The 12,994-nt window shown below is 40.3% G+C and overlaps 1 protein-coding gene across 4 annotated transcripts in view; it reads right to left on the bottom strand.

Moving 5' to 3' along the window:
* mtss1lb (MTSS I-BAR domain containing 2b) overlaps positions 1–12,994 on the bottom strand; it is a 72,108-nt gene that overhangs the window by 13,015 nt on the left and 46,099 nt on the right. For 2 of the 4 annotated variants that reach the window (XM_047579919.1, XM_047579923.1), the window contains exons 4-12: positions 9,290–9,374; positions 8,533–8,624; positions 7,688–7,762; positions 5,566–5,574; positions 3,152–3,309; positions 2,635–2,742; positions 2,441–2,538; positions 1,106–1,388; positions 571–645 (exon numbers count right to left, since the gene is read on the bottom strand). In XM_047579919.1, coding sequence (XP_047435875.1) covers positions 571–645; positions 1,106–1,388; positions 2,441–2,538; positions 2,635–2,742; positions 3,152–3,309; positions 5,566–5,574; positions 7,688–7,762; positions 8,533–8,624; positions 9,290–9,374 — 983 coding nt within the window. The remainder of the gene's footprint in view (positions 1–570; positions 646–1,105; positions 1,389–2,440; positions 2,539–2,634; positions 2,743–3,151; positions 3,310–5,565; positions 5,575–7,687; positions 7,763–8,532; positions 8,625–9,289; positions 9,375–12,994) is intronic. The other 2 variants (XM_047579922.1, XM_047579921.1) reach the window with 2 other exon arrangements.

Raw genomic sequence — 12,994 nt, 5'->3', positions numbered from 1 at the left:
ACAATTATCACAGCTGTTTAACAATAATTTAGTTTTGACAGAAATCACACTCAGTTTTGTTTGCCACTTAGCCACTATTAATTAGTGATCAAATGAATTAAAAATAAATGTAAAAGTTGTTGGATTTAGTTTAAAACTGAAAGCCCATTGAGACTGACTGAACAGACTTACTGCAGAACAGACAGTTGTATATTCCATGGCCAAAACATCAGTAGGTTTCAACTTTCATTAGACACATATGACTCAACAGACCATTAACGCCTGGTCACAAAGTGAGGCTGCAACAGAGCTGACTTTTTCAACACATTCATTACGTATGACCCAAACAAAGGGTTTTGCACTCAATGGTCTCCTTCTGTTGCTGATCTTGTTAAACTGATCATCAACCTCTGTAACCAATTGGTATCAGTGTATTATGACATAATAATGTATGTAATAATCAAGTAAAACATATTAGATGCTATGATTACTCGTATCAAATGATCACTAAATCCACCTTTTTATGTCTTAAATTTTCAGTTGGTTTTGTGTGTTTTGCTGCTCATTTTACAGTATGATTAGAATACTTACAGTGGTGGGAGAGCTGCACTCACTGACTGACTGGCATGTTTCTGAGGCCTCTGACGATGCAGAGCTGGATGACTTCTACAAGAGAAAACAAGGCAGAAAAAGACTTTCAGTCTTTCAGTCTGATCAGGACTCCATATGCATATACATGTGCAGCATACTCTGGTTGCAGTGCACATCATACATTCCCAAGATTATATCCCTGGAGCAAGCTAAAAATGACGTGAAAGTGATTTGATTCTGATTGATTCCCAAGGTAAATCCATTTTTATGGTAATAGGTAATCTTGACCCTAACCTCCACAGTATGCAAGAGATATGAAACAACTCTAAACAAGATGAGCTGTGTGTATCTATTACTCTTGTTCTACAGCGTGGAATGAAGGAAATCAGGTGAACTGACTCCTTCAAATCTCTCCTCAAGTCAAACCTTTATCTGACAGCATTTTTTCTTATATGCCTGTTTTTGAAACTGCAGATGTTTAACTGCAGCTTTCCAAACCCTATTACCACTCTAAATTTATATAACATAATATTACCTGACTAGTGATGTCTGATGGCATAGGTGAGGGAGGTTTGGAGTAGATGTTGGCATCCTGGGACACAAAGCCGGAATCGTGGGAGGAGACGCTGCTGAGGCGGTGGGCAGCGATGCCCCCTGGTGGTGGAGGCTGATGTGGCAGGCTGCTGCGGTAGCGATAGGAGGAGGAGGAGGATGAGGTGGGTGAGTGGGGCTGGGAGCCTCCACCACTGCCACCAATACCACCACTACCACCTCCCCCTGACGAACGGGAGGCACTACTGTGGGCACTGTTGACACTGCTGTGGGGGGAGGAAGGTGTAGAGGAGCAGGGGGAGGGCAGAGTGAGGGAGGTGTGAGGAATGTGAAAGGAGGATGAAGGCAATGATTCCCAGTATGAAGTGAGTAGTATTAATGGAGAGAGGGCGTGGTTACAGAGGTACATCAAAGTGAGGGTTTGGTTCAGGAGGGGGTTGAAAATTGCAAAACAAAATTCAAATATATGAGGGGTTGTTATTGATGTAGATGGTAATGGAGGAAGCATAGGAAGATTTTGAGATTTATGTGACGGGTTGAAGTTCAGGAGCAGTTTATAGCAAGTTGTTGGTTCATCAGGTTAGTGAAAACCCGCAATGCAATGATGCAGTTAAGTCACACGCCGGCCGCAGTTAAAGGCAGAGTCCCCGAATGAAAGAAAACCAGAAAAGCAAATACCCAGCAGGGACGAAAGAGGGCAAATCACATGAGTGCACACAAACACGTTACAAGAAAAGAAGGTAGACAAGTGGAAGAGGACACGCACAGAGAATGGTGGTTGTAGTGAGGGGAGAGGGGGGAGAGAGAAAAGGCAAGAGAGAATACACAGAGAATGTATAAACTTGTGAAGATCCAGGGTGCACACACACACAGACACACACACAGACAGACAGACACACACACACGCATTTGCATGCGTTACATACACCCACTGTTTACACACATAGACTAATTATTTTCACGACAAAGAACCACAGAAATCAACTTTTATTTCACTGTATCGTTTTTATAGTGTTTTTATAGTTATTCAAATTCAAGTATGTATTAATTTAAAGCTAAATGAAGCCGAGTTTGCAAATGGCACAAAGCATGTCTTATATGGTTTGCACAGTTTGCAATGTTTTATTCAGTGCTGCTTTCTGTCTGAAGTCTGTGGTTCAGTATCTAGGGATACTCCTAAACTGATGAAGACTGACAAACGACTATGAAGGATCGACAAACGGACAGAGGAACTGGCGATCACAGTGAAACGTAAACATCAGAGGGCTCCTCTTTCTGTAATTTAAATCACTGCAAGTGTATGTTTGTGAGTCAGTACCTGCACATGCTGCTCTTGCGTGAGCCAGAGCTGCTCGGGGATGATGGAGGGGTCTGATAGGACCAGCTGTAATCTGAGCCCTTCAGATCCTTTATCACCTGACAGAAAGATAACACGATAAATGTGACGTCCATACTTTCTTCCAATTATATCTTCACTGTTTTCTGCATGGCCTAGGTGCACACGCTTTTCACCTGTTCACTAGCAGGGGGTAGTTTGTGAGGATCAGTGGTCAACACAGTGAGGTCATCAATGATGGCCTGGAGGTGGGTGATCTCGCCCAGCATGGCGATCTCTCCATTCTGACAAAAAAGACATATGCAGTATAAGAATTAGGTATGCTGACATTCATAGCTTCCTTTTACATTTTTCACCTTTTGTGTCATTTTTTTTTGTAATGAATCTCAATTATTTTATTAAACCACAAGTTATTGCAGTTTTGACTTAAGGACAGAGAATTCATGTACAAACAACAGAAGCTATGTGTGAGTATGACACATCACCTAACAATTAATTTTCATGATTTTCATGATGATTCTTGAGTTTTTTAATGACTTACAATAAATAACATAATATTATCATGACCTTGGCTTTTCTTAACTACAGGTATCTGTCAGTGTGTATACATCATTGGTGCTGCTCAGCAACATTATGGCTACACTGTGCGAAAGGTCAGGAAGTGCTTGTCTCCCTGTCCATCCATCTCCTCACCACGACAGGCTGAAGGAAGCCAATGAAGGTGCAGAAGCGACCCCTCTCCTCCACCAGGGCACGCCGCACTGCCTGCTTCTCAGTCTCCTCCATCAACAGGCACATGTCGGTCACATCCTGCATGGCACTGTCAAGCTGGGGCTGCAGGTCCCCTCGCCCTGGGGTGGGAAACGTACAGCAGCAACGGTGAGAACATTTTAAGGAATGAGACAGAACAGCGTAAAACCGACAGATATGAGGTGGATGGAAGGGAAAGAAGAAGGGAAGATGGAGGTACGGAAAAAAAGTGTGTGTGGATTTACAGAGGTACAAAAAACAGACAGGCATTTACCCAATGTGGCGTCTCTCCACCAGAAATAATACAGTGGTTCATAAAGTCACTAGCATAGATTATGGTACTTAGATGAGACGAAGTAAGTAGAAATACATCGTTCAGTGTTTTAGCTCTGTATGTGTTTTCAAGATTAAGGTAGGCATCTATTCTATTCTATTCTATTCTATTCTATTCTATTCTATTCTATTCTATTCTATTCTATAGAGGGTATGCACATGATGTCACAGCAAGCAAAGTCTCCATGGTTACAGCCACTGAGAAAAAGTGACAGTTGAACATGGACATTAGCAGCATTAGTTTAATCATAGGCTTTAATAGCGTCTAAACTGTAAAATTAATGTAAAAAATGTCAAAAAAAAGCAGATAAAGAGGCTTTGGCTCCTAAATAAGACGCACAAGTACAATGTGCAAACTGTACTGTATGTATGCATTAGACAATCTGGATTCTTTTTACTATCTAGATAACAGAACTAAATGTAATGGTTTCTTTGTGTTTTTATTTTCTAAGCTCCTTTCCTGCATTTGTTGTCCTGCTTTACTTCCCTTGTCTTCCCCCTTTGATCGCTGGATTGGGTTCTCTGTGCCATTATCTCTGTGATGTGAATTCTACTATGTATATGTTGCCCTGTGACCCTGTTCAGTTCCTCGGTTCTTGTTTAGCTACTGGTTCTTATTTTGTTATTGGATCATCCAAAATGATGTTTTTTGCCATCCCTGTGTATCTGTTATTTTTATATATTCTATTCTTTTTTTGTAGTCCACCTACAGTATATGTCCACTGTGTGCACTGCTTGTGAAGTTGAATGTTGAATGTCTGCTGCTGTTAACAACTAGAATTTCCCCACTGGTGGATGAATAAAGGCATATCTTATCTTATCTTATCTTATCTTATTTGTTTCTGTAAGTTGTCATTAAATCTACTTTGTTAGCTGTTCAGCCTGTCTCTCTGGACTGTGGGTCTCCCTCCCTTCCTACTTCCGACTTATTGGGAACTCTTTGTAGTGTAACCGCATGCAAAAAAAGTCAGTTATCTGCAGGATGAAGGATAGAATGAGATTGAGCAAGAGGGGAGGGGCAGTATGAAAGCGGAATGACACCCTGCAGCGTCACTACAAAGGTGACAGCGGAAGCTACAAGTCATGCAGTCAAGGAAGAAGTTAAATTACATCATGCACTGTCTGTGTGAACTACATGACAATGAACTATAAAACTTATTAAAAAGACTGAACTGTAATCTGTCACTATGAGATGAAACCCCCATGTGAAGTTTGTTTTGGAACTGTAGTGTTTCAGGTACTTTCTAAAAAGTCATGGAAGGTGCTTCCTCATAGCTTCAATAGAGAATAATTGTTGTACGTGACCTCCCTGTACAACTAGTGCATGTGGCCAAAAGAACTAGGCTCACCATGAGTTAAACATTTGTGGAAAGATGTTCATATGCAAATTGTGTAAGTTCATGTTTCACATTTTAATCTTCAAATGTGAAATTGATATTTCCAAACTTTATGTTGTACCTTGTCTGACCACTTGGAACAATCATCACTTCAAGCATGTCTTCATAACTATCCGTCTATGACAATTCTGCTCTATGAGAAACCAGATCTCTCAGCACTTGAGAAAGCTAATGTAATCAAACGTCATCCTTTTGTCTGGATTTTGCTATGACTCATACTTAATGGAACTCAGAAAGGAAGCTGGTTTGTTGTTTCCAACCTGGGTTATCACTAAAAACACCCAGTGCAACAGTTAATAGTGTCTAAGATTTAAAAACAAATAGATAAAATACTTTTTAAGGTGACAAAACAGTGAAGTTACCACAGACATAAAACTAACTGCATGTGGGACAAATGGGGTCCACAGCCTGTTTTTGGCACCCTGTGGTGGGTTAATCCTACCTAGAGTTGTCCCTTTCATGACTTCCATTTTGGAAAGCATTGTCCTAATTCACCCCAAATACCTTTCCCAGACCCTTGTATCTTGAGTTTAGTAACAATCACTGTGTGCAGGGGAAAGTTGGGAAATATGAGTAAGAAAGGATGTGGTGCGGTAAAGCAGTCGTGAGCGACAGGTTGATACTTACCCTGGATCTCTATTACAGGGGGACAAATACCACAGAGAAAGGGGGAAAGGGCACAAAGGAAGCAACATAAGAAAAGAGACGGGGGGGGAGGAGAGCAAAAATAGCAGAACTCATTGTTAAGGTTAGTACAAGGAAGCCATCACAAGACAGCCACAGGTTAGAGCAAAATAACACTGATACAACCGAAAATGAATCCAGAAACAATAATACCACCAAGCGTCAGCTGTGATAGGGTTAACCAGACAATTTCAGACATAACAGGAACCGACACTGCACTGTTCCACTTCCAGTTTTACCAAACACTGTTGACACATGAGACATCAAATCTATTAAACAGATGAAACATTGTGTAGCGAGGTATAAACGTGTGAGCACAGCCCAATAAGTTTCATACTTTAGACTCTGTTTGCACACAATATCTGAACCAGCTACACAAGGTAGTCCCCAGGATTAACTTTCGGTTAACAGTCACTGGCCTGATTATGGCCACTGTCTTAAAATGCATTGGTTCCAGCTATACAACGGTTGAAAGTGCAAAGTCTCAGGATTCAAAGGGTATGCATGATTTTAAGATGCCAATACCACAGACACAGCTATATTCCCTTTCCTAGTAACAGGAGTATGCAGAAAAATGGTTCTAAATAAATATTCATCAAATACTTTTTAGTAATTAATGTATGGTAAGCATGTGGTATTGAGCAAGCCCTGCTGGACTACATACATTTTGGTATATGGCAGAACCACTCATGTAAAGAGAAACAACAGTAAAAATGTAAATGGCCCAGTGAACCATAAAAACATGAGAAATGTGAGTATTTTGTTCATTCATTCAAGTTGTTTGAGATATTCAACCATTTTACACAATCTTGGAATTAACTCATATTTGGTATAGCACTTCACATAGACAACCATCTATCCATAATTAAATTATATGGTAATTAAAGGTTACAAAATACGGAAATATTAATGAACATGAAATGTCTTCAAATGCTGTCGCAAAAACCATCCACAGGTATGATGAGACTGGCTCTCATGAGGGCTGCCTGAAAGAAGTGTTACCTCTGCTGCAGAGGATCATTTATTTTTCGGCAGGACAGTGACCCATAATTCACTTCAGTTCATTTCCAGGCTCTCTAAAGGCTCTCTGATCAAAAAACAGGGATGAATTGCTCTGTCGGATGACCTGCCCTCCCCAATCACTGTGATGGGATGGAGCTGGGATGGTTTTAGATGTGGGACTGCTGAGTGCAAGCGTACACCAGATGTGTGAGCTACTCCAAGAAAAGCTCAAGGTGAAATCCTCCTGAAGCTGGCTGAGAGAATACAGATTTTAGCTACTGGTGTCAAATCATATTTTAAACTTTGCACCCTTTGAACATGGTATTGATTATATAATTTGTTTCATAGTTTTGATGTCTTCAGTATAGCGCAATATAGAGTCCTAAAAATGTTGAAAAACCTACATGAGTAAAGGTATTCAAGCCATTTGTGGGTGTCAAACATTCTGAAATGATAATAATTAGAAATATTATTTTGAGGATGGCTTTACATGCATGTTGTATTTATGTATTAATCTGCCTGGCAACTGAATGTAAGCAAATGGAAGCTGTTGCGGAAAGAAAGCGACAATTGGTTGCTGCCTGGCTGAGTGAAGCGATTCAACAAATGAGAAAGGACCCGTAATGTTATTGACAACCACTAGATGGCAATAAAAACTTTCAAATCATTTGACCTAGACTGTAGAAAGTCTATGGTTCTTGATACTAGCAAGAGATTCAAATCTGGGTGTGTGTGTTGGTACTAAATGAATTCCCTGTATTTTGAGCCTTTTCTTGTCGGGTAGAACTATTTCAATATGAAAAGAGGCCAAATTTGCTATTAACACTTCACAATTTACAAGCACTGCTATCAACAGTGACAAGATCATAGGACTCAGGTGAGTCAGCAACTAACAGGATGTACCAGTGTATCTGCAGCAAAAACATGAGTTGCAGAGAAGGATCACTGATGTGAGTAGAACTGATTGTGTCTGCGGGGCCTTGCAAACAATTATCTGACCTCCTCTGTATTCTGTCAATAGTGAGAAGAGTCTGCGCTCGACTTTCAGGCTGCTGACTGTTACCTTTCCGAGCCTTCTTCTGCAGTTTCATGGTATCAGATGACTTCTTCTTGATCTCGTGGCGTGACCTCTTGTACTCTATGAAGAGGATGAACAGAGATGCTTTAGAGGCAGGAATGTAAAGCCCTTTGTGTGAGCTCATATTTACTTCCTTTTCCACTATGAATTTAAAAAGAAATGCTTCCTGACGCTGTTACACCAAGAGGTCAGTTATACAGATGTCAGACACAAAACACTGATAAATGTTTTGTGACAGACTAACACTCAATATTATATCTGGTTTCAAATCAGTCCACTTTGCCAATCCCAAACATTGTAATTAATCTGGAACCACTGTTAATCTGCTACACATACGTATATGCATTAGCACGCAGCAGATCAGATTTCCCCATATCAAGCTGAAAGGTGTGAGTTTCATCAAAGATTAACAAAGCCTTATTATTTCTTACATCAAACTTATTTCAGCAGTTCTTCATTTAAGAATGAGTAAAGCAGGCAGAACATATCATCAACACAGTAACTTCCTCCCATAATATTGGCATATAACAATATTTCTTCAGAATCTCTCAAAATCAACTGTATGTGTACGAGGTGTGAGGGTCCAATGTAATGCCTTGCTTTTTTTTTTTTTTAAATGAGAATGGCACATGATAGAGATATTTCTTTGGAGTATAGTGAACTGATTGTTCTGACTGTTAATTGTTAACTGTTAATTATGGGTCTAAAGTGAAGTCTTTTCTTTTATCCAATGCATTTGTACTAAAGCTGCTTAGGCAAGATGAATGTGGGCCCTAGAGTTTGTGAATGCTGAATCATAATTAGCATCATGACATGTGATCTGAGAGTACCTTTGGCATGATCCTTATCCAGCTGGTTGGCTGTCTTCTTCCAGTCTTCAATCTTATCCTGGAGAGGAGTGATCAGACTCTCCATCAAAGCACTGTAGAGATTTAAGAGGAAGACCAGTTATTAACAGCTTACATGAAGTCAATCATAAAGACTGAGAATAAGGCAAATCTGTTGTGTTGACAAGAGACTGAAGGTGATGAATATACTGTATACATTACCTCCATGTACTGGTCCATTTCAAAATAAGTACATACAAAACATCGGACACCTTTTGAGCTATAGGATAATGTTTTTGTAGTGTGTACACAGCTACTCAAGAGCTTTGAGACTGGCTTTGTCTTCAAACACCCTGTCATTAACATGGGTATGGATCATGATCATCATTATCATCAGCATCAAGGTAATAGCTGCTGCCTTGGAAAAGCCATTGGAAACTATAAGAATGAAGGACAAGGCAAACAATAGTTAAAACAGAGTCTCTGTGAGGCATACCAATGGTGGTATTTATTTACAGTCACTTAAATATGTACAGACAGAGCAATGATCCTAATGGAATCCATGCAGCTGAGCAGAAAACCTCACCATGCTGTAGACCCAGCATAAACCTCTAAACAAAAGTTTGATGTAAACAGTTGATGTTTAAAGTGTCCTGACTCCTAATGGATTACACTGTGAGATCTAAGAAATAAATGAATTAAGGGATATAAAGAGTGCAGAGGCAAGGAAGGATGGAAGGAAGGAAGCATGTATGCTTACTTGGTGAACTGGCGAAGTTTTGCTTCAATGCTGCGATGTCTCATGCACATCCTGGTCAGAGCTGAACCAATATCTCTTGTTGCCCCTGGAAACACAAAACAATCAGGGTCATATCATGAAACATGGACACACACACATACTGCCAGATGCTACCAGAGTGTCTTTGCACATTTACCACAAAAGGGTCCTTTTTTCTTCCACAGAAATACAGAACACAAAACTGTGCTCAGTGCTTACATTACAGCTGTGTAAAGTCGATGCTGGTAAGGGTATTGTAGCTTTTAAAGAGATGAATTACTACCATGCTGATGTAATGTTTTACATTCAGCCAGTATTTACACAAGTCACCAATCTGCCTCTTGTAGACACTACACACACTACCAACTTCATCCAAATAAAGTAGTCTCTCGTGAGCGTGTGTTTGTGTGAGAGCTGGCCGCACAGAGACCCAGTTTCATGAGCTACCAACCTGCAGCAGTCTATTTTAAGGAAGTGGAAAAAGCTGACCCCAGAGTTTAGGTCAGTTTAAGTAATGGCAAACACAGTTAACTTCCAAACAAGGTGCTCAGAGTGACTGTACACTGTACAGGTGGACAGCCAACACGAAAAACATGACTACAGCCTCACTCTCATGCTATATACTTCAAGACTTTCCAGCAGAGGTACGGCTTATACAGCACAGACTGTCTAGAGAACACCATAATCACTGGTGTCACTGAAATGTACACACTGAAAATTTCAGATTAAACAGCAGCCAAATGGGATTTCCTTGTGAGGCACTGTTTATCATAAGGGCTTACACAGGCTTACAAAGTAAAATGCAGGGGGTGCAGCGTAAGGAAGGGGGGGGGGGGGGTTTCCTAAATGTTAGGCACCAGATTAATATTTTCATCGACTGAAAAACATCCAGTGTTATTCATTCCACAAGTTCATAATACACGGGACAAAATTACAAAGAAATCAAGCAATGTTGGATACATTCTTTGTTGTGCTTAAATTCACATATCAAATTTGCAAACAGGCAAATTTATTCTTATAGTGAATATTTATTCAATAAAATAAAAATGGTCTCATTTCTACCTCCACTCTGTGCGCAGCACAGGATGCATCATACAGGGAGTGTAATAAAATTCCTGTCAGCTTCAGGTGTAACAAATGTCAGCACACTACAGTAAACTCTAAGTTGGATGAACATGGGAAGCATCTCCCATTAAATACCAGCATGTTGGCAAGCACTGCTGTGTCCAAGCACAACCGCACAGATTCCCTTGCATGGCTGTAGTTGTTTGTTCACCTTATATGAACTCTCTAAAAAGTCACAGAACTTGTAAGCGGGGATAGTCAGGAGGTGATCAGTGTGTCAGGAAACTGAAATGAATTTAAATCAATTTTCTTTTAATATTTCGCTCTGGATGATTTTTAGAAAAAACTATCATAGAGTAACTCAGCTCTCTGTCTTCGGAATGGCTCCATGCTACAATAATCTGATCAACCCAGAATGCCCTGCTCATGGCTACCTCATTATTAACTAGTATTACTCATTTGATTTACGCAGCAGCTCTTCTTTACATTCATATTAGCAACTCAGATACATATGCTTCCACACAGCCATACACTCTCAAATACCAAAGCACACACATACACACACTTACACTGCGTGTTGTTCACATCCAGAGAGAAGTGCTCCATTCATAATTAACAAATTCCTCCCTCACGCCTCCTGTTCTACCCGGCAACCATTCATTAAAGCAGAGCCACCCTCTCCCCAAACACACACACATTCATAGACACAAACACACATACTTAGAATATACAAGTAACACCATGCATGCCCATCTGATGTGAATCTAAGGCAGCATTTTTGAACTGTGTGTGCTGAGATTCAATCCCAAACCAGCAACTGGATCCTGAAACTGACATAAGGATGGAAGGAAACTTAATGAAGACAGCGAGTGTGTGATATTTTTCATCGAAGAAAAAGGATGATTTTGGAAGGAAAGGAAGAGGAAGGGATGAAGGAGAGATGAGAGAGCACGGAGACGAGAGGGGTCGCCTTGCACATTTTAATGAGCTCACTGCTGGAGTGAGAACCATGGGACTGGAGTTACAGCCAAGTGTGTGTGTGTGTGTGTGTGTGTGGCAGTGTGAGTGTGTTTGATCTCTGCATTTATGATGCATTTTATTTTTCCTGTTTGTCTGTTATTATCAGACCTCTCAGACTCCATATGAGATCAACAACCAAATGAAAACACACTGTTCACATCTGGAATACAGCTACTGTGTGCGTGCATGTGTACATTGTGCACATGCACGCAAATTGTCATGTTTTCAGCATTTTACTTTAACCAAAACAGGTCCATCACAACTCAAACCACATGTGGCCCACCATTACATCTTAAATCTAGCCTTCTCTCTAAACATGCAATTAAAGTAACAGCACAACACATGCAACAGAACATTACTGTCTAGTAATACTAGCATACCAGGTTATTCCACCAGAAGGAGCCACTTGGCACAAGTGGATATGTTGTTAGATATCAGCCTGCTGTGCCGTCTGCTAATTTATAAGGTTGGATGTTACAGTACAGATAGATAATGGTTTCAATTCTTTATCTTAAGTTTGAGCCAGTTATATTATTCTCTTTGCTTTACTATGATGACTCCCTGTCATACTATCAGTATAGTTTCCAGATGCAGCAAGCAGCAGTTTTCAATAAACATTTAGATGAATCCACTGTAAGCTTTTGACTCAGCTTCTGCAGCAGACAGACATTTCCCACAGGAGAGTGTTGGACTTCAATTAACTTGCTAAATTGCTAGGGACATGTTTTGGATGGGAAAGTTTTCTAACCTATCAGCCATAACAGGGACCCACTCAGCCTCAAGTAGATGGGTCCCTCCATATGAGCTGGGGCTGCAAAAAGTTTCTTCCCGTTAAAATATTTTACTTGCCACCGCTGCCTTTGTGCTTACTCTGGGGGTTTCAGACTAGGTTTTGTATAGCATCTTGAAACAATTTGTGTTATATTGTGTTGCTACATAAATAAATTTGACTTGAACTGAACAGTAAAGCCACTCACAGGAAAAGTAAATAACATTGGCCAACTTGTGACAACCCAATACCGTTGGGAATCATTTAGACCTGGCATTTATGTGGATATTACTTAAACATGTAGCACCCGCCTAGACCAGACCAGACACCCCCACCCCATTGACACTCTTGGATGACAGAGACAGACACATACACAAAACAGTTTTGGAGCCCAAAATGTTAGGAAGCTGGTCATGATGTTATGCCAGATCGATTCCTCTACTACCCCTAGTTGGTTAAAACTTAAAATGAATGTAGGAATTTCCTCAAACTATACATCTTGAAATGTAAAAAGGTAATATTTTAACCAGGGTCCATCAGTGGCTCCTATATACTTACAGGAAACTGCATTTGCATATATTTACCACCAGGCTATACCACACGTCTTTCCTGCAGGGAGAACCCTACAGGTACTTTGCTATTTTCTTTCCTCTCCGGATCTCTCTCTGTTTGCCCTTTCTTGCTTTTTCCAGTGCGTATGAATATATACCTATTTGTTTATTCAGTTCAGCTCAGTTTAATTGTATCTACAATATATGGCAATAGTAAAAGACTCCTGAAAGCCCCAGAGCAAGCACATTGACACGGAAAACCTCTCCTCACAATATGACCAC

This window comes from Mugil cephalus, chromosome 3 (genome assembly GCF_022458985.1).
Source record: "Mugil cephalus isolate CIBA_MC_2020 chromosome 3, CIBA_Mcephalus_1.1, whole genome shotgun sequence".
Classification (NCBI taxonomy): domain Eukaryota; kingdom Metazoa; phylum Chordata; class Actinopteri; order Mugiliformes; family Mugilidae; genus Mugil; species Mugil cephalus.
The sequence above is the reverse complement of the archived record's forward strand: the minus strand, read 5'-3'. Positions and strand labels throughout refer to the sequence as shown.